The 26274-nt window shown below is 44.4% G+C and overlaps 1 protein-coding gene across 9 annotated transcripts in view; it reads right to left on the reverse strand.

Annotated features, from left to right (window-relative positions):
* The window catches only part of PARP6 (poly(ADP-ribose) polymerase family member 6), a 61336-nt gene extending 38655 nt beyond the window's left edge, over positions 1–22681 (reverse strand). Inside the window, exons 1-20 of one of the 9 annotated variants that reach the window (XM_032417020.1) lie at positions 22595–22668; positions 21099–21363; positions 19022–19219; positions 18312–18389; positions 17462–17556; positions 16977–17037; positions 16644–16734; positions 16144–16210; positions 13003–13152; positions 11651–11861; positions 11102–11155; positions 8775–8870; positions 8075–8167; positions 7320–7445; positions 5800–5865; positions 4825–4892; positions 3494–3542; positions 3135–3247; positions 2318–2390; positions 1530–1599 (exon numbers count right to left, since the gene is read on the reverse strand). In XM_032417020.1, the coding sequence (XP_032272911.1) occupies positions 1530–1599; positions 2318–2390; positions 3135–3247; positions 3494–3542; positions 4825–4892; positions 5800–5865; positions 7320–7445; positions 8075–8167; positions 8775–8870; positions 11102–11155; positions 11651–11861; positions 13003–13152; positions 16144–16210; positions 16644–16734; positions 16977–17037; positions 17462–17556; positions 18312–18389; positions 19022–19024 (1564 nt within the window). In that variant the 5' untranslated portion in view covers positions 19025–19219; positions 21099–21363; positions 22595–22668. Of the gene's footprint in view, positions 1–1529; positions 1600–2317; positions 2391–3134; positions 3248–3493; positions 3543–4824; positions 4893–5799; positions 5866–7319; positions 7446–8074; positions 8168–8774; positions 8871–11101; positions 11156–11650; positions 11862–13002; positions 13153–16143; positions 16211–16643; positions 16735–16976; positions 17038–17461; positions 17557–18311; positions 18390–19021; positions 19220–21098; positions 21364–22594 lie in introns of those variants that run through there. The other 8 variants (XM_032417018.1, XM_032417022.1, XM_032417019.1 and 5 more) reach the window with 8 other exon arrangements.
* Positions 22682–26274: the final 3593 nt, after the last annotated feature.

Raw genomic sequence — 26274 nt, forward strand, 5'->3', positions numbered from 1 at the left:
CAGATTTCTTGATTTTTGCCAATCCACATAGGTGCTAAATAGTAAGTCTTTTTGGTCTTGATTTTATTTCCTTGATTAATAGCAGTTGAGCAGCTTTTCATATTTTTTGGTCATTTCTTCAGTGAAATGCCTGTTCATGTCATTTACCTATTTCCCTATCAGGTTGTCTTTTTCTTATTGATTTTTAATTATTTTTTTAAAAAAAGATTTTATTTATTTGAGAGAGAGAGAGAGCACAAGCAAGGGGAGAGGCAGAGAGAAAAGCAGACTCCACACTGAGCAGGGAGCCCGACATGGGGCTTGATCCCAGGACCCTGGGGTCATGATCTGACCTGAAGGCAGATGCTTAACTGACTGAGCCACCCAAGCGCTTTGATTTTTAAAATACATTTTTATTACTAATCTTTTGTAGTTAAATGTATTGCTAAATGTCTTCTCGTTTGTAGCTTTTCACTTTCTTACAAAGTCTTCTGATGAACACAAGTTTTTAGTTTTAATAAAGTCAAATTTACTGATCTTTTATGATTTATAATTCTATTTCCATTCTCTGGGTAGTTTTGTATAAGACTGTAATAATTGGTTTGGTTTGGTTAAAGTTTGGTTTAAGACTCACTTATAAAACTATCTGGGCTCGGTGAGTTTTTTGGGTTTTTTCTGTTGTTAGAGTAGTTTAAAATTTAGAGACTCTTCTAAGTTCTATGATTCTGGACCTGAGTTTTCCTATCTTTGTAACAGTTAAATTACTGGAGAATACTAAATAATAACCTATAAAGAATCTAATACTGTCCCTTTTATATGGCAGATGTGTAAATATATGGTGGTTATCCTTTATACAGAGACTATACAGAACAAGAACAAAAGAAGACTGAAAAGGAACTAAGACATGAACCTGGAACACTGAGAGAGCTTCAAGTCAGATTCGTTTTCTGAACAGAACAAAGCTGGACTTATCTCCTGACTAGAATATGGGCTTCATTCATGCCTTATCTTTGGAATACAAGGCTTTCTCTTCCATCCAATGTAACTATTATAATATTATGTAATTATAAACAGTTTAAATTTTAAAAGGTAGTTGTCAGGGAGAACAATGTCTCCAGACATGTAAGCCAATGGAAGTTACTCAAGCCTTCAAGTGTATTCATATATAAACTCACATGCACGTGGGCACATACACCATCCATAATAATGATAGGCTACCGCTAACACCAAAAATATAGTCTACACAAAGCCTCATTTCAATCTCCCAGTTAATCCCTAACTTAATCTCAGAGTCAAGCCTCTACAATGAATAAAACTATCCCCATGGAGAAGAGGACTATCTAAGAGAAAGGGAGGCAACTGGCCTCGCCTTGTAAAGAATCTAAATTTCTAATAAGAGGAGGCAGAGAGACAGACTATGTATCTATGACTGGGGAGAGAGCTGACAAAGACCAAGTATCCATGATGAACGAGGAGGAGACAGCATAGATTATGTATTTACAAAATGAATGCGACGTAAATACAGTCAAGGTGGCCAGAGTATTTCTTACCTGAGTATCCAAAGGAAATACTGGAGATGGGGCTCAGGTAGATGCCTTTGCCATAGGCTGCTCCATGCAGCTTGCAGGGAAACACCAGGATGAGCAATATGAGCCTGGGCCCTCCCATGGCTGTATATTAGGCAGCCACAAGGCTTATCCAGCCCTCTGTCCCTCCAATTACCTTCTCACTCATTCAGATAACACTAGGAACCTACTCTTGAAAAGCTGATTGGCTGAAAAGTGGGTGCAGATTAACCCCTTTGTCCTACTAGATATTGATGTCTTTGAAAGTGAGGAGTGGCAGAGCCACTGAGTCAGTCCCTCAGAATCCATACTCCTGTGTCCAGGCCTTGGCACATATGCAGATTCCAAAAAAGGAACTATAGAACAGGTAGCCAAGAGGAGGGACAATACGCATTCCTTGGAGGCTCACAGGGCAAAGAAACAAGTCTTTCATATCAATTCTCTGAATTGACTGAATGAACAGTCACATAAATTAAAAAGCTTTGTCTAACAGGTTAATTCATCACAGTGGCTGCAGTTAGCAATTCATATTCCTGCCTATTACTACAATCCCATTCCCGAAACCACCAAAAAATACAGCCTGGGGTCAATGATACAACAGCCACATTCATTCTATACAAACAATTTCAACCTCTTTCCTAGGGAAGCCCCACAACAGGCTAGATTTGAGGATGCTCAGGCAAAAACAGCTGAGTACTCTAGAGCAGCCTTCCCCAAAACTGAGTGGGGCAGGGAGGGGGGGTGGAGAGAAAGGGAAAGGGGCACAGCCTCACCTGCAATTTGGTGTAGGATGCATTGACCAGCCCATTGCGCAGGATCGAATGCCAGTTCTCAATGTGGGACCCACTGTAAGGCAGGGTAGAAGACATGTGTCCTCACAGTATGAGGTTCCCAGAAGCACTTCTAAGACTGCCACTCCCACCCATCCTCACCCACACAGGACATGATGATAGACACAAATACACCTAGTGATGGACATGCACATGGATACAGTCACGGGCATGCAAGATATGTGCGTGAGGCTAACCCTCCATCTTAATTTCCAGTCCCATCCTTTTTTCTGTGCTTCAGGTAGTCCCATCCTGAATCCCCAAATGCTGGTTCAGCATTTTGTCTATTTTCCTGATATTTCAAGTTAAGTAGATGCACCTCACACTCAACAAATTATCACTGATCCCAAATACGGCTGCTAGTCCTGATTTGACATCTATTTTAAGAAAAGGGCACCACTACGCCCTTCTTAATCTCTCTCTCACTTTCTCTCCCCTCCCACAGTTCAGCATAAATCACTGATTTCCTTCCAAGTAGCTTTCAGATCTATCTCCTCTGATCTATTCCTTCAACCACATCTTTTTATATGTAAATGTCATTTTTCTTCAACTACAACATAAGTAGCTTGAGAGTAAAGACCATATCATATGTATCTTTTTACCTTCTACAGCACCTACCATAATAATAATAAATATTTGACTGATCAGTTAGTGGACATAGGTAACACACACTCATATACCTCAAGTGAAGTTGCCTTCCCATCCCCCTAAATTATTTGTTGTCCTCCCCACCCCCACCCCCAGTCCCCACCCTCCTCACTGGAAGGCAAAGGTGCTGCCATAGAGCTTCTTGGCGGTCCGGAACCGAGCCTCCTTGGCAGGAGGGCTGCTCAGCAGGAGGAACTGGTGTGAGGTGTGCATGAACTTCAGCTGCTGCCCAGGGTGGGGGTCGGGTCAGGAAAACAGAGCAGAAATGGAGATCAGGGAGGGAAGGGTTGGGAACAGGGAGCAAATCAGGCTTGCACTGACCCCAAATAAAGAGATTATGCTTAGGTCCAAAGACTATTGTTGATGGACAGAGCCAATGAAACAAGTCTAGGACCAATGTGGTTAGCTGGTTTGGAGCCCCTCCCTGCCCCTCACCAGAAATTTAAAGAGTTTAGAAGAATAGTCACTTACCCTGCTGAGAGGTAGTTTGACAATGTGTGACCTGTTGCTAGAGATGATCCTAGCATAAAACAGAAAAAAAAGGAATGGAAAGAATGAATGTTTGGCCAGACCATCCAGAACAAAGCAGCAGCCTTGCTGAACCCCTGGGAGAACAAGCAAGGATTCCAGGGCTGTCTGCCTTGTGCGAAATGTTCAAATCACTATCTGGGTACTCCTGGGGTGGTAATGCTCGTGTAGAAAAATGTAAAAGGGAAGCTACCGACCAGAGACCAGCTAGTTACTGGGTAAACAATGGATGAAAGACAGGGATGAAAGGGAGACTGCTACATCTAGGAAGAGAAAAGGATAATACAAAAGGAAGAGTACATAAGATCAGCTACAAAAAAAAAAAAAAATCAGAAAGCAGGGATCTGTATTAGCAGGGTGACAACTTGTACTTGGGATTTAGAGACATACAACTGGGGCTCAAGAGCCATCCCATCTGAGCTCAGAGGAAGCCTTCAGGGCTCCCGAGGATGCGGAGGAATGGAAAGAAAGTTACTGTTTGGGCTGGAGAAAGAAACAGAAGAAACTACAACAATCTTCCTGAGGATTCAAGGACAGATTGGGCTGTGTGTAGGCTGAACTCAGAGCACAGGAGAGAACAAAGGCATAAAACAGTGAGGGCTCAGCAAGGCAATGTTATCTCATGTAGCGGATACAGTTTGGTTCTTTGGGCTTCACCCATTTACTTGTGATGCCATCCTGGATAGTCTATGCCTGATCACTCCTCATGCTATGTGGGAGCATGCTGCATTGAGAAAGTACTGATGTCAAAAGCTGACTAGGAAAAGAGGGGAAAGCTATGTCAGGAAAACAACAGAAATCAAGATCAGGGAAGGAGGGCAGGAGGCGGAGGGCAGTAGAAATGTTCAGGATCTTTGTTAGAAAGGAATAATAATACTGCCTCAAGGCTCTGGACAGTGTACAACAACAGGGAAGGCCTTGAGACGGGGAAAGGGAGTAGAAGAGGGAGACAGACTTCTCTGGATGCACAGAAAACTGAGCTGTAACAGTACTAATGCTTACATACAGAGGATACTTAAAAACCTATTGGGAAACAACACCTAAAGAGAACCCGAAACATGATGTCAGAATTTGTGAGTTCTTAGTAGGCTCTGAGTTCTTTTCAGGGCAAGTGTATCAATAAAACCCCAAGAAAAAGCAGCCAGAACATCTCTAACCTCAGGGATGATGCTAAAACTGCCTCTAAAAGAAGGTGTAGGTTCCATGTCTAATATACACCCCCACACCTCCCTTCCAATCCCCGAAGGATGAACCATTCTATCCATACTACTTACCACTGTAAGAGAGGATGGGCCAAGGGATCCAGCTTGTCCATCTGCTTCTTGATTTCTAGATATGAGCCCTGTAAGACAGAGGCCATAAAGTTACCTCCCAGGAGAGGTGGGGCCCTCCCACTTACAACAGACTGACTATCAGGGCCCAGGGCAAGGTAGGCACCAAAGGCCACAGAGAGGCAAGCGGAGATGGGGTTCCCACCCTCAAGGAGCCCAGTCAGATTGAGAAAACTCATAAATAAATATGAAAATGACTGAAAATGCTTACAAAACAACATGCAGGTGGGTCTCCCTCATTTTATGCAATTCCTACAACCCTAAAAAGTTGACTTTAAATCAAAAATAAATAAAATCAATGTCCCAAAAAGATCAGGCTAAGGAATCCTGTGGTAAAACTTTACATAAAGCAGAGTCCTTCTGACAAATCATCCCTCCTAGGTATATCTTATGTGTTAATCTGAACTGTGATATATAGGATTTGCTGAGAAGAGGCCCACCTGTAAATGTGAGTACAAATGAATGTCTATTCATGCAGAGATTGCAGACGAGGGGTGGGGAAGTCTGGTGAGGGGCAGCCTTGAGTCAAAGGATGGTCACTGCTCCATGTGGCTGCCCCACCCCTAGAAGGACAGAAGATGTAGGCCCCTGGGGCTAGTTCCTTAAGTCCAAGCCCCCTCCTCACCCTCCCAACCCTGGGCAAAAGTCTTTCCCTCACTTCTCTAATTCCCTAAGAATTATGGGGAAAACATTAAATATGAACAACTTGTGAAGGAATTGGCAGCAAAGGTAAAGGTTGAGAGAAACATCAGGAGTGAGAAAGAGGAATAACAGAGAACAAGGATTGGGAAGGCTGAAGAGGGAAGACTAAAGAAAATACAGTGAGGAATCTGAGTAGCATTTCTAAATCTTCACTCCATTCCCATGGATTCCAAGCACAACAGGGCACTTAAGCAGGACAGGCAGAGGGCAGAATACCTGGGTCATCTCCCGGATGGACATCACACTATCCAGAGCTTTCTGAAGTCGCTCATAATTCTTCTTCTGTGGGGAATCAATAGGAAGAGAAGACCCAGATGAAGAAAAGTAGAGGAGAGTAAGATGTAATGAAAAGGGAGGGCCAGATGTACAAAAGAAGTCTAGGCCCCAGGGAAATAGCATTATCATGGAAAGAACACAGATTGAATGTCAGACAGTTCTGGAATCACCTGCTAGTTCTCTTTTACCAGCTAGAAGTAATAGGGGAAGTTACTTAACCTCTTAGAACCTCGTATCCCTGTATGTTAATGAAGATAAAAATTCCCACTACACTCTCAGAGATGTTCTGAGGACTAAATAACATATGTAAAGAACCTATATAGTGCCTGATATATAGCAAGAAGGGTAATAGTGAGGCACTCTGCTGGGTACTTGTGATGGTTAATTTTTTTTTTTAAGATTTTATTTATTTGACAGAGAGGGAACACAAGCAGGGAGAGGGAGAAGCAGGCTTCCCGCTGAGCAGGGAGCCCAACTTGGGGCTCGATCCCAGGACCCTGGGATCATGACCTGAGCCAAAGGCAGACACTTAACGACTGAGCCACCCAGGCGCCCCTTGTGATGGTTAATTTTGTCAGTGGTTAATCAAGTTGATCTGACTGGGTCATGGAGTGCCTGAACATTTTGTCATGCATTACTCTTGGTGTGTCTGTGAGGGTGTTTCTAGATGAGATTAACCTTGGAATCAGCAGACTAAGTAAAGCAGATTGCCTGCCCTCATTTGGATGGGCCTCACACAATCAGTTGAAAGTCTGAGGAGAACAAAAAGGCCAAGGAAGAGGGAACTCTCCCTGCCTGACTGCTGAAGCTAGGACACTCACTGGTCTTTTCCTACCTTTGGACTGGAATTGAAAAATCTGCTCTTTTTGGATCTCAAGACTGCCAGCTTTTGGATTGGAATTTACACCACTGGCTCTCCTGGGTCTCCAGCTTGCCAACTGCAGATCCTGGGACTTCTCAGCCTTCGTAACTGCACGAGCCACTTCCTTCTAATAAGTCTTTTTCTATATATATCTCCTATTGGTTCTATTTCTCCGGAGAACCCTAATACAGTACTTTACATATATTATCTCTCATTTTTATAACAACCTGCAAGATAGGTATTATCCCCTTTTTACAGATAAGGAAATCAAGGTTCAGAAAGGTTAAGCAACTTTTCTTACACCATTCAGCCACGGAAGAGTAGAACCAACCTCAAATGGAATCCAGGTCTGTCTGGTTCCAAAGTCGATATTCTTCACTAGTAAAACCCAATAATGTTAATTCTTCTCTCCTCCTTCTAACAAACTCAGTTAAAACAGCTAAAGCTTGGGGTTTAAGAGTTCCCAACAACCAAGTGTTCCATTCCTTCTGTCCCGCATTCCAAGCTATTATATATACTAGAACGACAGCCCACAGACTCCCACTATCTCTTACCATTTCTATTCCTTAGCCCTGACTTTCTTCCCAAGCAACGATACCTTGGGGTTAAAGGCCAGAGTCTTGGGATCAGTGGGGTCCACCACAGACGGATAAGGCTCAAAGATGATGCTCTTTCTAGGGGACTCCAAAGCTGCCCTACACATGGCCACCAACAGATCCACCACCTTAGGAGAAAAGAGAGAAAGAGGGCAGAAGCTAAAGGATCTCCCAGAGCTGGGAGTCACATAGTATCCAGCATAGGTCCACCTTTTGGAGGCTCTCAGCACTTCTCTCTGCTGTTCTTTTTTAAAAGCAAATATGCTTATGGTTTCATTAGAAAATACAGGCTGTTTATAAAAATTCAAGTAACATTGAATTAAAAAGTGACTAAAGAAAAGATAAAAATCATCCCCCACCCCCAAACAAATCTCACACATCACAGGTACTACTGTTAAGTCTGATGTCTATCCTTTCAGATTATTCTTCCTATGGAACTAGTTATTTTATTAAATAGGCAACTGAAAAAAAAACTACACTACACTTACTGTTGCATTATCTTTTTTATATATAATGTTCTACCCATAAGTAATAGCTGTATAGTATTTCCACTGTAAGGACATGCCATGGTATCTTTAACAGAACCCCAGAGATGGAATTGTATCCATGTTTTTTTTTTCACTATTACAAACAAGAGTATCTTGAACATCCTTACACATGTAAGCACTTCTGGAGGTTAAATTGCAAGGAGTGAAATTGCTAGGTTGCCTGGCCTTTCTTGATGCCAGTTCCCCAGCAGCTTTTCCCTCTCCCATACCTCTGCTCCAGTGGCGACCTCCTCTGCAGCTCCGGACATGACTCCCAGAGTGTAAAAGGAGAAAACACACAGCTCACGAGTACAGACGGCTGGCTGGATGGACATATTAAACAGACAGTAGTGGCACAGGGTGTGCAGTAAGAAGGTGTTATAGAGAGGACAAATCTGACCTCAGACAACTCTAAAATGAGGTAGGAATTTGGGGCCCTCTACATCATAAGAAAACTATAAATTAGTCTTAATTAAAACGCCTTATGTATAAGTTTGAGAGATAATGCTATCTTCTCTATGAAGCCTTCCATGACTTCCCTAGGTAGTTAGAGGTTCTCTGTTGTGAGTTTCCACAACACTGCTCGTGTCTCCTCTCCATACTTATAGTGCAGTGTCTGTCCACCTACCTAGACTTGGGAGTCCTTGAGAACACCATCATATGCAATCATCTTGATCAATACCTGATCCCTATTTTTAAATATTGGGTGGGGGTTATAACTTCAAAAATGTTCATATATCCTCATCTTTCCAAACAGGACTGCTGAGATTTGTTTTCTGAGAAAAACAATTATTTCTAGAGTCTCAGGGAGTATGGACAGAATTCTACCTTTACCATAGACCTAGGAAGAAAGGAAGAAAGGCGAGATGAGGAGTGAAGGCGCCTTGGCTAAGGGTCCAAGGGAAGAGGGTCACAAATTAGGGCATATACCTTGAGCATGGACCCATTCTGGAAGACATGCTGCTCATCACACACCACACAGTACTCATTCAACGTTGGAATCCTCTGTTCTGCATACTTCATGATCTGAGGAGAGAAGAGATTGTATCAAGTCCTTTGGAAGTACAGGCACAGGTAAGGGAAATTATTTAAGCTTCTTTCCAGCTACTCTCCCTACTCCCAGCCCTGTGCCTAAGGCAGAATCTATTCCTGGGCCCTGCGCTTAGTTAAACTGATGGCCCAACTCTAGAGCTGCAACTATATATTACAGTAAACACAGGAACAGCCATGGCAGAAGACCTGAGTTAAAATCCTACCCCCCTCTACCACTTAATAACATATATAACTTTGGGCAAATCAGTTAACCTGAGCCTTGTTTCTTCATTTATAAAGTGGGTATTATTAACCCCACAGAGGAATGGAAATTAATGAGATAATTTCATGAAAGTATTTTTTCTTTAAAGATTTTATTTATCTGACAGAGAGACAGTGAAAGAGGGAATACAAGCAGGGGGAGTGGGAGAGGGAGAAGCAGGCTTCCCGTGGAGCAGGGAGCCTGATGCGGGGCTTGATCCCAGGACCCTGGGATCATGACCTGAGCCAAAGGCAGACGCTTAATGGCTGAGCCACCCAGGTGCCCCTTCATGGTAGTATTTTATAAACATTAACAGGTACTACCCAAACTATTAACCTTAGTTGTGGTAATTACAGATCGTCCCTCTGAGATAGGTGAATATTCAGTCCATGATTACATGGTAGGAGGCCTGAGAAGCCATTTCAACTACCCAGAACAATCAGCCTGTCCACTGGTCAAAAGCATAGATACAATTCTGTTGGGAAGAGAGCACAAATCCAGAGCCATTTGGCAATACCCTAAAAAAAATTTGTTTTAAGTTAACATATAGTGTTTTATTAGTTTCAGGGGTAGAATTTAGTGATTTATCAGTTGCATATAACAGCCAGTGCTCATTACTAAAGAATTTTTTAAAACGCTCTGTCTAGGGGCACCTGGCTGGCTCAGTCAGTGGACCACACAACTTTCAATCTCGGAGTCATGAGCTCAAGCCCCACACTGGGTGTAGAGCTTACTTAAAAACAAAAACAAAACCTAAAAAAAAACAATAACAAAATAAAACCACACTCTGTCTTTTTTTTTTTTTTTTTAAGATTTTATTTATTTATGTGACAGAGAGACACAGCGAGAGAGGGAACACAAGCAGGGGGAGTGTGAAAGGGAGAAGCAGGCCTCCCGCAGAGCAGGGAGCCCGATGCGGGGCTCGATCCCAGGACCCTGGGATCATGACCTGAGCTGAAGGCAGACGCCCAACAACTGAGCCACTCAGGCGCCCCAAACCACACTCTGTCTTACCATGACTCTTTCTATCAGGTACCAGGTTTTGTATGAATCAAGTTGTTCCCATTTCACATATTTTTGGGCTGGTAAAGGGACATGCAAGGGCTTTTATTCACTCAGATGTACTGAATGCCCACTATGTACCCGGTTTGGTGAATGGTCTCCTTGATTATGCAATAACATAAAAGATTGTCTTCTCAAACCCTCAACACCAACAAGGGAGATGTGGCATGTATACAAATTAATTACAACTCAAAGTATATGGTATGTGACACACAGGTGCCATACAAAACAACAAGCATCTTAATGATGTAATGTATGGGGATTAACATAACAATAAAAAAATTAAAAAAAAAAAAAAACAACAACAACAAGCATCTTAAGAGTTCAATGAGAGAAGAGATCACTCCCACCTAGTATGATTGGAGTAATGGAGAAGAATTTTATGATACATGTAGCATTGAGCCTTGACTGCAAAAGGCAGATATGGGGAGGAAGGCCAGTGGAGGGAATGATGGGAACAAAGATAATAGAGATGCAAAAATCAAAGAAAGCATGTCCAGGGAATAAAGAGATATGAAAAAGAAATAACCCAGTAGTAGCTGAGCAGTGAAAGCGGTATAGGGAAAACTGAAGACCACTTGAGTGAGGATGTTGAGGATCATAAGGAAATCAGTGTCAATCCCTCTCATATCTTGACACCAATGCACTTAAAATTTGTCATGCATCATTTGGCACTTGATCAGACATGATCTGTTAGCATCTTCCCAATAATGCCATAAGCTTCTTGAGGATGGAAACTATGCCTTCTTTTCTCCTATCCACACAATGCTTAGTACAGTTCTAAGAGCAGAGCAACTCAGGAAATATCTGTTAACTGACTGAGGAGCTGGGAGATGTTAGGGGATCAGATGAGTCAGGTAACAGGGGAAAGGCTTAGGAATGAAGCTTTGAACTCAATTACCTGGACAAGGAATCCATATTCCAGAGTGGGGATGTTCTTGCAGTGACCACTGACCTGATGAGAGTAGAAAGAGAGACATCATGAGCCTCCTATGAAGCTGGTGCCTAGAAAGACCTCACACTCATCACCTAGGATTCTCCAGAAATAGCTATGCCCTACCTCCAATTAGCCTAAATAATCCCAAACCTGGAGAGAAGACCTTTAGACATTTTTGCCAAAGGTTCCTACCTTCTTCAAGGTAGGTGGATAGGTTAATACAGCAGCTGATGACCAAGTCCTAACCACAACCTAATAAAATCACACATGACATCTTGGGATGCCCAAGCTCAGACTCCCTGCTTCATGGCCTACTATCAGAGAAGCTTGCCAGACAGTTATGTTTTCAGCTATTAAAAAATGTGCTCCATTCTACCCATTCATGGTACATGTCCAAGTTTGATTTAGGATGCCTGAAAAACCATACTCCCACCTCATGTTGAGAAGCTATACTCCCACATTTCCATTCCCACCCTCCTGACACCCAAGTCAAACCCTCCCCAGCCCATGTACCAAAGGAGAGGTCCGTGCTGGGGGAGGGAGGCCCACGTGCTGGGGGCACAGGAGACCTGCCTGGGGACTGGGAGGGTAGCCAAACACCTCCACTTTGGGGTTCTTCATGGTGCAGGAGATGGAACGGTTCATGAGGCGCCCAACTCGAAGCTCTGGTACACCCAGTTTGCCTTTCAGCATGGAGTCCTGTATGATAGGGAAACTGGGAGATCTGGAGAGAGAGCAAAGAGAAGTGATGAAACTGCGGATTCAGAATGAGCCCTAGAAGAACACTGGAGAGGGGCGCCTGGGTGGCTCAGTCGTTAAGCGTCTGCCTTCGGCTCAGGTCATGATCCCAGGGTCCTGGGATCGAGCCCCATATCGGGCTCCCTGCTCCACGGGAAGCCTGCTTCTCCCTCTCCCACTCCCCCTGCTGGTGTTCCCTCTCTCGCTGTGTCTCTCTCTGTCAAATAAATAAATAAAAACCTTTAATTAAAAAAAAAAAAAAACACTGGAGGTAAGTGTGTCCTAGGCCAGGATGGGTGAAGTGACTTAAGCCAAAGAACTACTACCTGAGGAAAGTTCCATTGGATCTTAAACACTTTTAAAACAAGTAGATCACAAACCTGAATTGATTCTTATGTCATTATTTGTGTGTTCTTCAGATTGGAACATGGAGAACAGGCAGAGGCAAAGTCTCAGTCAATCTCTATGGCATCTAGGCCAGGTATGGAATGATCCCTTGGACAGGACGTTTCATTTACTGTGTGTGTGTGTGTGGTGTTTATATACATATGATTACGTGCTAAATACTGTACTAAGCAAGAAGCAGTTGCAACCCGAAGAGCCTAATGTCTGTCTGTCAATAACAGTGCCTGGGAAGCTACAAATCTGGGTTTATATTAGCCTTTGGGCAAGTCAGAGGCCCCAGGGGGACAAAATGTAGGCCTGGGGACAGAGAACGAGACAATATTTATTTCTAAAACCTAGATAATAAATCAGTACACCCTCTCATGAGAACAAGGAGTTGATGACTATTCTCAGATTCTGCCTTCTTAGGAGAGGGAGTAATAGATGACGTTCAAAGAAAGAAAAGATGGAAAAAATTAGCATACAATTCTTCAAATACATACCATGAGCTAGGTATTGTGTTTTACATAAAGGACAAGGTATGAATACTGGTGTCAGAAGTACAAGGATAAAGACACCAAGGGGACAGGACTGTGTGGGTGGTGTTAATAGTTAAAGGTGCAGAATTTAGAGGACCTTGGGAGAGGGCAAAATAGATAACTTTAGGTAATCAAGAAAGTGGGGTGGAAGCTCAGACAAGACCACGGTCATTAGAGATGATCTGCTCCTAGGGGAGCACTTACTTGGGGATGGGTGAGAAGATGCTGAGGCCAGCTCGGAACTTCTTGATGGTACCACTTGCCTTGAACCAACTGTGCCTCTTTTCCTGCTGGGTCTTCAAGAAATCGTTGCTGAGATGTTTCCATTGTTGGGAAGTGAACATACCCAGGATCCTAAGGAATCAAAGAACAGGCTTACAAAAACTCAGGCAGGGGAATAGGTCAAGGAATAGAACTATGAAAAGCAATTAACCTAAAATTCAGACCCAGGGGCTGTAAAGCTAGTTGTGGTGGGGAAGTGTGTCTGAAGACCCCCTGATAATGACCTTAGCACATGGAAATGTACTGTCCTAAAGTACCTCTTTACCTTAGGGGTAAATATCCACTCCCATTACCTGGTCTAATGGACCAGAACAATTCTGAGATGATTTGCCTTTAATGGAAGATCTCAAAGGTGAGCCTTCAATGGCCATGAACCTGGGAATATACTGCCAAGAATGACTATACTGACAGTGGAACAGAAGTAGTGGGATGGAATTGAGTACCACCCTCTACTTTGTAAATAGTGAAGGAGTAGGGACATGAGGGGTACTGACACTGCTAGGCAAAAAATTATATCCCCAAACTTATGGCTTCCAACTTTAGCTGGGCCCTCAGCTAGTCCTGTCAATTCTTTCACTTGTCTTTGATCAGTCCTCTCTGGCATTACTCTAAGCTATTATTCTAAATCCTTACCGCCTTCTCTAAGCTTTTAACTTCACCTACAGCTGATAGCCTCTTCCTTCTTAACAGAGAAAATCGAAGCCATCAGTTACCAGCTCCCTTAATTTTCCAACCCTACTACAAAATCTATTTCCATTTCCACTCTACCTTGATTCCTCCATTCTCTGGAGACAAGGTGACCCTTCTATTAATTCCCCTATTTGTTCTCTAGATCTCAGCCCCTTCTTGTCTCTTTAGGGACCTTGATCCATCAATCATCCCCCTTTCCTGTCAGTTCCTTTCCCAAAGTCTACAAAAAGTTTCGGTTTCATCTGCATTGGTGGTATAGTGGTGAGCATAGCTGCCTTCCAAAAAGTTTCGGTTTCTGCACCTCAGTCTAGTTACATCTCCTTCTTCCCCTCCTATCCTCATCCAAGTATCTCAGTCCACACTTACTGTTTCTACTTCATTGCTAACCACTCACTGTAGTCCAGTTTCTACCTTCACCACTCCACTATGGTTGCTCTTACCTTGATGCTAAATCCAACAAAAACTCTTAAGTTCTCCTCTTACTTATCCTTTATCCTTTCTGGCATTTTGCCCTCCTTGTAGAAACTCTCCCCCTTGCCTTCTGTGACACCATTCGCTTCCTATTCTTAACTTCTTTGACCTACCTTCAGTGTTCTTTTTCTGCCCACCCTGCTGCTTTTCTTGGGTATTTTGTCTGAATGTCAAAGGGTGTTTTGCCCTTGATCCTATTTTCTTTTTATCATGTTTTCCCTTAGCAATCTCATACTCTACACTGGTTGTAATCTCCACCCATTCAGTGAATATATTTTCAACCCTAACTTCTGTGACATATCTAACTATGTACTGAGTGCCTCCACCTGAATATCCCAAGGTTTTTTTGTTTTTGTTTTTGTTTTTTAAGTAGGCTCCATCCCCAGCATGGAGCCCAATGTGGGGCTTAAACTCACCACCCTGAGATCAAGACCTGTGCCAAGATTGGACACTTAACTGACTGAGCCACCCAGGCAACACCCCCCCCAAGGTTATCTTTAAACAACATGTTTAAAATGGAACTAATTATCTATCCTTATCCCATAAACCTGCTCTTCTTCTTACATCCCTATTTAATTTGCTGTTTTATAATTTACCCACCTAGGCTGGAAACCTAAGCGTAATTTTCCACTATTCCTTGGTTTTTATGACCACATACAACATATCCAAATCAGTCTTCAAGTCTTACTGATTTTATACTCCACAAATCTCTCTAGTCCATCTTTCATCTCTATTCTCACCCACATTAACACTTTGGCTCAGGCCCTCATCATCTCATGTCTGGACTTCTACAAATGCCTCCTACTAAACTAGTTCTGGTCTCTTGTCTCACCCCCTCCTACCTAGTTTACACAGCACTACCAGAATCATTTCTCTAAAACGAAGTCTGACCACGTCCTTTCTTTGCTTAAAACCCTTCAATGCTCCCGCTGCCTACAAGATAAAAGCCCAAGATCCTCTCTGATTTGGACCCCTTCCTACTTCTCTGGCTTCAGTTCCTACCACTCTCCCCCTGTATTTTACTAGCAATATTTAACTACTTGAGCTTCCTACACACAGGCTGCTTCACCTGACTGTGTCCTTGCAAATGTTATTCACTCTCAGAGTCTGTCTGCATGGGCAACTCTTATCCATCCTTGAAAACATGAATCATCTCCCTTTCATTCATTCACTCATAGCCCTCCACCCACCACCAGACTGAGTCACCCCTTCCTCTATATTCTCTTTTTTTTAAGGTTTTTTTTTTTTAATTTTTATTTATTTGACAGAGAGAGAGCACAAGCAGGGGGAGCGGCAGGCAGAGGGAGAACCAGACTCCCCACTGAGCAAGGAGCCCGATGCGGGACTCGATCCCAGGACCCTGGGATCATGACCTGAGCCGAAGGCAGACGCTTCACCAACTGAGCCACCCAGGTGTCCCTCTCTATAGTCTTTTTAAACCTTACATGTTCACTTGTATTAGAACATGTATCCACTGGACTCTATATTCACTGAGGGTAGAATCTATATAATTCACTTATTTCTCTTTGTACACCAAATATTAGCAAGACGCTCAACACATTCCATAAACTAAAACTGTCTGAGCTCCTAAAGCCCCACTCTGAGAAAATCAGAGAAAATACGAAGAGCATGACCCTAATTCTAGGGTTGTACCTATCCTTAAATGGTAAGTACTAATAAGCCCCACCTCACCTCCAGGAAGTCTCAAGGCCAGACACCCCAGAACCAGAGGGTCTCCCACCTAACCATAAATTTGGTTTTCCCAATTTATTTAGTCTTTCTTGGGCACATCTCAGAAAGATATTTTTGGGAGGAAACATTCCACCCAAAGGTCTGCCTGTCCATCCATATGTCCATCTCTTCCCCTCATATGTCCATAACCAGAAAGATCAAAGTTCTTACTTTTTCAACTGAAGACCCAGCCCAAACCCTTCCTTATTCGATGGCTGGAAAACCTCAATTGATGGTTCTGCAAAGAGAAGAAAAAGCTCCTAGTATGTGCATGTCTCTATTTTCCTGGGAGTCCAAAGCCCCGGTTCAGTGAAAGAGCTTCCTCAGATTCTAAGAGTACTCTAACCAATAGTGATGGAGAAGCAAGCATCTGAGGCAGAGGGCGGATTCTGGGAGGTTTCTGACCAATTCCAAATCACTTCAGCTTCTATGAGGAGGTCGAGGGGAACAGAAAGAATAAATAATATCTGGGGACCAGAGAAAACCATTTCATTAACCAAGAAGGCCTTCAGGGGATGGCTAGCAGGTGAGAGGAAATGAATGAAAAGCCCCTACCAATGGCCTGCAAATTATACCCAAATTATTCCTAGCTTTTCTCTGGCGCAGTTAACTTAGGACTTTGGATTAGACCACAACTGAAGCACCTACATGCCCAAAGTCACTGCCTTTACCTGGTCCATCGAGGTACTGGGAGAGAGAAAATCGCAGCCTCAACACAATAGGTTCTGTTCGGAGGACTTTCCAGGCTGTAGCGACTTCCTCCTAAAAGAGTAAGGGAAACAGGTTCCAGTTTAGCAACGGAGAGGAATGGACTTGGAAGTTTTCCCTATATGACACACACATGCACACGACAGTACACACCACTGTCTGCTGATGGTCTAGGAAAGACAGGGATGAAGAATATGTGCTCCAAATACAGCACTCAGGAACAAGACTCCTGGCCTACATGACAAAATCCACAAGTCCAGCTAGACATGTTGTTGGCAGGTACTAGCACCACTTACATCGAGGAAGCTGATGTTGATGTGGAGGTCAATGTCCACGTCATCGATAGTTCCATATTCTCTACAGAGATACAGGGGAGACTCATTAAGGGAGAAAGAAGGGAACAGAGACTGAGGTGGAGGGAAAACTGAGCCTGGGGCCATGGGAGAGGGAAGAGTGGAAGGTAGCTCTGTATCTAGACTTAGCTACAGCCTCAAGCCACTTACACGATCAGGACTTCCTCCAGGCCAGAAGCCCTTCTGACCTCGAAGGTCAAACTATCAGCTTAGAGGGATTCTAGGATGAGAGGAAACTTCTAAGAAAAGTGGCTATACTTCTTTCATCACTGCTCTCAGCTAAGCTTAAGTATTCTGAGCAACTCCCACTATCACTAAGCTCCTAATTTATCCAGGTCCACAGACCCCCTATCATGCCATAAGAAGAAAAAACCTCCAGCCTTCCACAGCTCAGAAAGAAGTGGCTTGCTCCTGAAGTGGAGTCCCACCTGATGGATACAGAGTTCTCACTGTAGATCTCCTTCACGGCTTCAATGTCTGCATCAAGCTGTGGGTGTCGATACAGGTCAGCTGCACAGCTCCCCTGAGTCAGCAGCGAAAACAGTGGGGAGGTTTGCGGGGAGGGGAAAGAGAGATGCAAAATAAAAAGAACATGAACAAACACCAGGAACAAGAAAATCAAACGGCAGTAGTACATATAAGCAAAAGGCAGCTTCTGTGAAGGGGCTCTTGATGGTGACCCTAGCCACCCACCATTGGCACACAAGTCTCCCACCATCTCCACTCTATGAACTTTCAGTGGACCAAATGCAGGCCTTGCTCAAGAAGTACACAGCCTGAAGTCTGCAGCTTTGCCTCTGACCCTGACCAGGGATACTTAGGTATCCCTTCCATGAGAACTCAGGACAGGCTGAAGAGCACAGAATTTAACTCAGATGGTTCTGTCTGAAGAGTCCAACATTCCTCCTCAGGATTGTGCCCTGGGTAGTGATAGTACGAAGCAATCACTGGCAGGGTAATCTTTTAAAAATTTGACAATAATGAATGAAATGACACCCACTAACTAGTGAAGGAAGAGTCAAAAACTAATTATTTCCAACCAAGAACACATGGGTAGCTTCCACATACAAAGAATGTAGTTTACTCTGAGAAAGGTATGAGTCCCAGGCAAGAGCAAGGATATGAGATCAGCTCTTGTAAGACAATGCTCAGACCACACCAACACTGTATTGTATCCTCACCTTATCTCTGCTCCAGAATAATCTCTCACTACTTGTTGTATTCAGAGAAGCACACATTTAGACTATCCAATATGGGTTTTAGGGGCTGTAATCTCACCTGAACTCCATAGAGAAATTCCTCTGATTCATTATCTCCCTCCGAATCATCATCATTCCAGAACTGGCCTTTGATGTCCTAGTGATGAGAAATAAGGATACAACCTTTGTTGGATCCCTATCATCCCATGGAATGGAGTGGGGTGATAGGAAACAGATTCCCACAAAGAACGGGAGGCTCCTTGGGACAGAATAACTGAGGCCCTATTCCCTTTACTCCCTTCATCTCACCATTTGGGAACACCTGTCTCTTCCTGGATCTGGTCATATCCATGGCCTACCTCTGACTTCTGAGAGATGGAAGATAGGGAATTTTGGCCTTCTTGAGTGTAGGTATGATGATTGAGGCTCTGGCGGCCAGTGGGGGAGGGATGCAGACTTCAACATCAATGTTGATTCCTAGGCATATCTAGATCCTAGTGCAGGCTGGCCTCTTCTAGGATCATTACTGCAAAGCAGCTACACACATAGCTAAGCTCTCTTATCACTCCCTTTCTGTCCCTTATTTAACTCTCTCCTTCCTTCCCAAAAAAATCTACCTGTACACACCCAAGTAATACAGTCTCCATGCTCCTTCTTCCTTTAACTTCAGATAACCAACTCTACCTTTCAAAAGGGTGGAAGGGAAAATACCAGGAAAAGGTGAGGTTTGCACTTTGTCCCATCTATCCCCTGGATGATCAGTTGGAGAGATGGGTAGTCAGTTCTCACCATTGGGTCAGTGGGTCACACACACTCCCAGGTCAGTGCTAGGCAGCACCCCTCCATACCACCAGCTGAACACAGGCCAACGGGATGGGCATTTAGGAGGCCACAGAGGGAGACAAGGGAAGGGGTGAGGTCAGGGGCTGACTGGAGATCTGGTGGGGATGTCAGGCTCTGCTGTGGTGGTGGTAACAAGTCACTGTCCTGTGGAAAGTAGACAACAATTGGTTTCATCACCACTTAACAGCTAGATGGTATTTACACAAGCACACGTTTATGGATACACTTTTATTAGACATATTACAGACACTTGCACATAGAGACATACTTGCATGCATGTACACACACTTGTACACATAGTTCTTTAAAGATAATGAACTGTGAAAGCACTATACAAACATAAGACACTACTGTTCCATTTGAGCTCAGGAGTTGGATTAGAGCAAGTCCCTGCTTTAGATCATAATGCTGTATCAACCCCTGAAGGCAAAAGTGATGGTAGCAGGACCAGATGATATGCTACTTTGTCTAGTCAGTTCATTTAGGAACATTCTTCACAGTACCAACCCTCAACAGAATCAGATTCTTTTGGGAATCTTTACTCCTAGTTATTTACTCAAATTGAATCATCATGTCTTACTAAATATCAGTATCACTTGAAGCCTTTATATGACAATCATAGCTAACTTAAAAAGTCCTCAACAACACTGAACATCCCCTGGTATACATGGTCTGAGCTGTCATGGCCAAAATAATACCCTGGACTAATCTCGGAACCTACTCCCCAAATAAAAATGCAATAATGATCCCAATAAATAGTCAGAAAAACACTAACCCCTAGCCATTTCACAAAATTAAGAACAACTATCTAGGCCTTCCTGGCTCTGCACATATCTGTCTCACCCACTCCAACCTAAACAGAAGTGTTCTTGGTCTCTAATATGGTTCTACTGAACCTTAGGTTTATAGATCAGAGTGGGGTCTATGGATCTCAACATCAGCATCACCTGGGAACTTATTTAAAATGTAAATTATCAGACCCCTACTAAGACCTACTGAATTAGAAACTCCAGAGATGGGGGTCCAGTAATCTGTGTTTTAATAAGCCCTCCAAGTTATGCTGATGCATGATAAAATTTGAGAACCACTGTTCTAAATCCTCGTGTGCTCCAAGGACCTGTGGTCTATTCTCCAGATAACCAACTTAAGCCTGGTAACTGACCCAGGATGGGGACATATGGCACAATGCCAAGGCAAACACCATAGCTGTCCTCGAGCTGATAGCAGTGCCTGACTCATCAAAAACAATATGCAAAGGGAAACTGCAATTGAAGTTCTTAGAGATGAAATGGCCTGATATCTGAGATTTACTTGTAAATACTACTCCACCCCAAAGGGGGGTGGGGGGAATGAAATAAATATGGCAAATATCAATGATCAATCTGAGTGATGGGTTCATGAGAGTTTCTCATACTCTTGTGTATAGTTGGAAAATTCCCTAACAAGTTAAAAAAAAATCATAGGCTACTCCTTCACTTTTTCAGGGGCCCTAAAAAGTCAACTCTAAGTGTGAACAGGAAAATTATCCCTGAAACTCCACAACTGCCTACTTGCTGTTCTTCAAACATACCAAGTATACTCCCACCACAAAGCCTTTGTCCCTGCTGTTGCCTCTTCTTGGAATGCTTTTCAGATATCCATATGGCGTGCTCCTTACTTTCAGATTTCTGCTCAAAGGTCATCTTGACCATCCTCTATAAAACAGCAAAACCTCAACACACTCACACTAGCACTTTCTATCCCCCTTACCTGCTTTACAGTTTTCCACAGCACCATGCTCTGACATACAAAATGTTTGTTTTATTTATCTTCCAGCAGAATATAAGCTTTGTGGTGGCAGAGGCTTTGACTCTTTACTGTCTGTTGTCAGTACCTCAACTCATACTTACTGAATGAATAGATGAATGAATGAACTGTCTGCTAGACACCTAAACCAAAAGGGAGATACACAGAAGAACCTAAATGTGTCTACACATGGACAAAATCATACAAAAATGATTTTAAAAAGCAAGACTCCATTCACCTTAAAGAGCAGCTGAGAACCAAAATTATGAAGATCTGAGGGCTGAGCTGGGTTTGTGAGATTTGAAAATGAACAGTCAGGTGCTGATCTGGATGATCACAGAGGAATAAAGAGGGAGGCACTAATGTCCAGCTTGGGCTCTCGGGCTGGGTGGTAAGACGTTGGCAGCGTAGGCCAGAAGTACCAACTTTCTCAAGGTCTTTGTCACCGTAGAAGTCAAGAAAAACTTAGCCTCTCTCCAAGGGCTGTTGCTGCTTGGTTTCTGCTGTTACCACAAGGAGAAAAAGGCAGTTCAGAGGGAATTTTTCTTGTCCAGGGAAGAAACAATTCAGAGACTACCATCCTTCCCAAACCAGGCTGTTTCAGTGAAAGGGACTCCCATCTTCTACTCTCAATGCCCATTCCCCTGGAGGTAGAGAATGGGTTTAAAGAGTGGGAAAAGAGAAGTGGTGGGTCATGAAATTCACAGAATCACAGACATCTGAAAGAGGAGTAAGCCTAAAAGATCATCTCAGTGCTTTCACGTTATACATAGAACACCCAGGTGTAGGAAGGCCAAGCAAGTTGCTTAGCATCAGTATAGTGGAATTGGGACTTAAGCAACATTTGACAGGTCCTAATTACATCCAATTTTCTTGTAATGTGGTTATAACCAATTAAAGGAGTTGTTTAATGAATTAAGCAAGAAAGACCTATCTGATTTATCTAAATGAGGCGAAGGAGGGAACCTTTCAAGAGAAGCTGGGCCAAGTATACACTGTGTGAAGAGTACCCAAACAAGGGTGTTCACCTCAGTGTTAAGTCTGATGATGGCAGCTAAGACAGAAGGCTTTACGAATTTGTATGGGAACAGGCCAGATGTAAATAAGCCTCAAGTCCGGACCACAAAAGTCCTTCCCTAGGTCCACCGGCACTTCTCGGTCTGACAACTTTTCATCTAGCCAAAAAAGCCTCCGATCCCAACGTTTAACTCTGGGTTTGACTCCCAGCTTTGTAGTCCCGGGAAAGGGGGTTATTCCGCTCTACACCGAGTGCTCCTTTCTCAGAAAGACTAAGCCACTGAACAAAGAGTGCGGGGGAGAACCCACGGAGGGGAGATTCTCAAAGGCTGGCGCTATCTCCGGTACACCCGGTGGAGGGAGAGGACGAAGTTAGCCCCCAAAACACTGGCTGCCATCCGCGCTTCCAGGGCAGGCCCTGAGGCCTCCCTGGGGGGGAGCAGTCATAGCTCTTCTCCGGTTTCCTCCGGAGACCCCAAAGACACCCAACACCTGCCTCCCGGGGAAGAAGCTCTGTGCCCGATCGGTGTTGCCAGCCGCCCGGCCTTGAGCGAAGCCTGTCAAACCTAGGAGCGCCCCTCAGAGCCACCCGGTCCGAGCCCCTCACTTCATCCACCCCAGCCGAGGCGGGGCGGGCCCCGCACCCTTCCCGTGGCCCGGCCGCCCCGCCCCGTTCCCGTGGCGGCCGCCCCACAGGCCGCCCTCGCGAGTACTCACGGCGACCCCGGGCCGCGTGCGGCCGCCGCTGAGGGGACGAGCGGCCCGGGACGCCCCGCGGGGGCGGAGCGGCAGGCCAAGGGGCGGGGGCCGGGCCGGGCGGGCGAGGTCGCGCTCCCCCACGCCTCGTCGTTCCGTCACGGGCGCGCAGAGCCACTCTGCGCACGCTCGCGCGGCAACACCGTAGTCACGTGACCGGCTTCTGACCAATCGCCATGCGGCCTGTTTCTGGGCGCGCCACCGCCCGGTACGCCAGGCTTCCGACGCTTGCGCGGTGCGCGCTGGTTGGGAGGGGTGCGGAGCGGAGGAAGGTGGCGCCTGCGCCGTGGGTTGGGGCGGGTGAGTGGAAAAACGAGGGGCTCTGGGGGTGCTCGGAGAGCCTTCTGAAAAAGACTGTCGGCACTTGGCGCCCCGTGTGGTTGGGAGGAATGAGCAGGGAAGACCGTCCCCGCTGCCTTTCCACGTTGGAGGACGGGCCACAGGTAGAGATTGAGAGGGGCTTCCTGAGACCCCGCGGACTCCAAAAATCTCTGGTTTGCAATGGGGGAGTCAAAGACCTCGGGGTCTTGCTCCCCTGGTAGCTGTGGCGTGCCGGAAAGCACTCTTTCTATTCAAACAATCTGGGTTCAGAGCTTGGTTTCAGCACTTACTTCAGCCTCAAAGCATGGGACTTTCACTTTCTGAGTCTTAGTTTTGTCATCTGTAAAGTGGGGGCAATAATACCTTTTAATGGGGTTGTTGTGGTGAGGGTGAAATAAAATAATAGCTTGAACCTTATGAAATTGCCGTTTTGTAGGCTATAAAGAGTCAAATACCTGCAATATCATACGGTTCAACATAATACATATAAGAATCTGCGACTAGAAAGTAGTCCATAAATGGAAGCTATAATTGTGGCTATTATGATTATTAATCTCAGACATGGCCAGATCTCCTTTCATCCTTAGAATTCGGTGTCAGGGCTCCCATATGCCCCTCTTTTCCATCAGCACTAATGGGGAAAGGCTTATCTTAGATCTACTCTCTTTCCTCGCTCCCTCTTGTTAGCTGGATACAGCACGCTCAAGAAAGGCTTTGCCCTGAGTAATATAGGCATGTCATATCTATCCCTCCTGAGCAGCCTTGCAGTCAGGATTTTCCTGGTGATGGTTTTTACATTTGGATATCCTCAGCATCTCCTTTCTGATTCCCTCCTTTTGATGCCCCCTGCCCCAGTCTTTTCACCTTGCTCTCAGCCTGGACCACAACACTGTCTTAGTATCAGTTTGTTACACCCATTGCTCATAATTGAAAAAAGCGAGTGATATAAAATAACAGGACTTACGGCCTTAGTCTCAGAGTGTAGAAGTTCAGAGTAGTTGGGGAAGGAGTTGACTCTGTTCCCTAAAACAATTCCCTAGCAAGGGCCCCATAACAGCTTTTAAAAGCCATACATGCCTGGCAGTGTTTGAACACAAGCACTTTGGGTAAGCAAAGGGAGTCTGTCCCCATGAGTAAAATGTCGAAATCCAGTATTTCACAACCTTCCAGGATTTCCCCTCTTCACCGCCTCCCATCTCATGCCACCAGCTCTTCTACTCATTATGAATCCCATGAATCTTGACTGCCTCATGGTTTATCATTATCTTCCTGGCTTCACTTCTTTTCCTATCCAGTCCAGATCCTATGGTCAGTTACTTTTATCACATTTTTGTTAATATGCTTGCCCTTAAAATCGCAATCTTGGGTCATTTCAGCCATTTACCTCCTTTCCTCTCCCATCCTAAACCAGGATAAGGGAAATCACCCAATCCTGCAGAACTGCGCTTGTGAATGGACACTGTTTGAGCTAGTCCACCCCATAAACCCTATTCTTTGGAAATTATATTTTCTATACTCGCCCTCCAGATCTGTGGGCCCCAGGGCCATGTTTGTTTTGTGTGACCCCTGGCACTGTGGCTGCAGTTTTTTGAACTGTGAGTGGATTCCTAATCCAAGCTGTGCTAAGTAAATGTTCTCTCCTGGGAATTTTGGATTAGGGATGAGAGAATATGATTCTGGGACTGAACTGGTTTCCTGAACAGAAGAGAAAAAAACCCAGGAGCTATGGTGCATCTACCTCCCAGCTACTATGAGGAATGAGAGATGGAGAAAGACTACCTGCAGGGAGAGAATGAACCATCTAGAGGCAGAGACCAGAAATGGCGGGATTGGTCTCTGGTTCCTAAAAGATTCCCAGAGGGGCACTTGGGTGGCTCAGTCAGGCTTTCTCTCTCTCTAATAAATAAATACAATATTTAATAAAAAATAATAAAATAATAAAATAAAAGCTTCCCAGGCCCTTTGTGAGGCCCTCTGACCTTGGGGTCTCTGAGTCACATTTATCTAGAATAAATCTTTTAAGCTAACTTAACTTGTACCCAGTGCAGAGCTACTGCAAATTCAGTCTCTTCAGTTGGGCCCATACTGTACTCAGCAATCCTTATACATGGCAGCTTCTGCCACCATCCCCCATTCTGCTTCACAGAGAAAATGAAGGCAAGTGGGAAGAAACTGTCTTAGTTTCTAGTCCCCTCCAAGCATCTGAATCTCTCCCACCCTTTCTTTCTCGAGAAGAGAGGTCTCCCTTCAAATCCAAGGTTAATCCTCTCACTGTGATGTGTATTTCATTCCCTTTTGTCTCTTCAGGAACTTTGCTCCTTCACTTATGCCTCTCCTTCATGGATATTCAACTTTTCATTTCCCCCTACTTTTTGATCTCAGCACATAAACTTGATCAAATGGCCCAACCTAAAAAAAAAAAAAAAATCCACTTTGAATCCCACACGCTACTGACTGTTGCACATTTTCTTGCCTTCAACAAGCTTCTAGGGAGTAGTGTGACTCTCCATCTCCACTTCCTCACCTCCCATGCACTCTTTAAATCTAGTGCTTAAATCTAGTGACCTCTTCCCAAAATCTCTACTGAAAATACTTTCACTGAAGTTGCAAATGGCTTCTGAACTGAAAAATCCATTGGAAATGTTCAGGCTTAACTTATTTGACCACTTGATGTCATTTAGCTTTGTTGATCACCCTGACCCTGTACCACTTTTCTCTGTTAGCTCCTATGGGCTACACAATTCCAGTTTTTCCTACACTCACTACACTCCTCAGCATCTTTCATGGACTCCTTTTGTGTCGTTCACTATTTAAATAAGAAAACAGGGCACCTGGCTGGCTCAGGCAGTAGAGCATGCGCCTCTTGATCTTGGGGTTGTGAGTTCAAGCCCCACATTGGGTGTAGAGATTACTTAAAAATAAAAATCTTCCCCCAAAATGAGAAAACAGTTTAGTCCACACCAATTTCTCATCTCCTCACTCTTCCTAGTGACCTCCACAGCACCGACCCGAAGCGGATCTTGGTAATTTGGGGCTTCTCAGAATCTGATTCCCCTTCTTCTTACAAGTCTTGGAGATAAGCAGAGCCTACATTCCATGACAGACATTGAAAAGGTTGGCAGCTAAGACAGAGGCATGTGACCTAGGCCTAGCAAAGTAGCCCCCAGAAGTTTAGATTCTGGGGTAAATGATTCAGAGAAATAGAACCGTGGAGAATTCATCCTGGCAGTGGACACAGCAAGGTCAGCTCTCTCCCATGCATGGGGGCTATAGTGGTATGGGTACTGGTGGTGGTAATATCAAGCACCCACTCATGATGA

This window comes from Phoca vitulina, unplaced genomic scaffold (assembly GCF_004348235.1).
Source record: "Phoca vitulina isolate PV1807 unplaced genomic scaffold, GSC_HSeal_1.0 scaffold20, whole genome shotgun sequence".
Taxonomy (NCBI): Eukaryota; Metazoa; Chordata; class Mammalia; order Carnivora; family Phocidae; genus Phoca; species Phoca vitulina.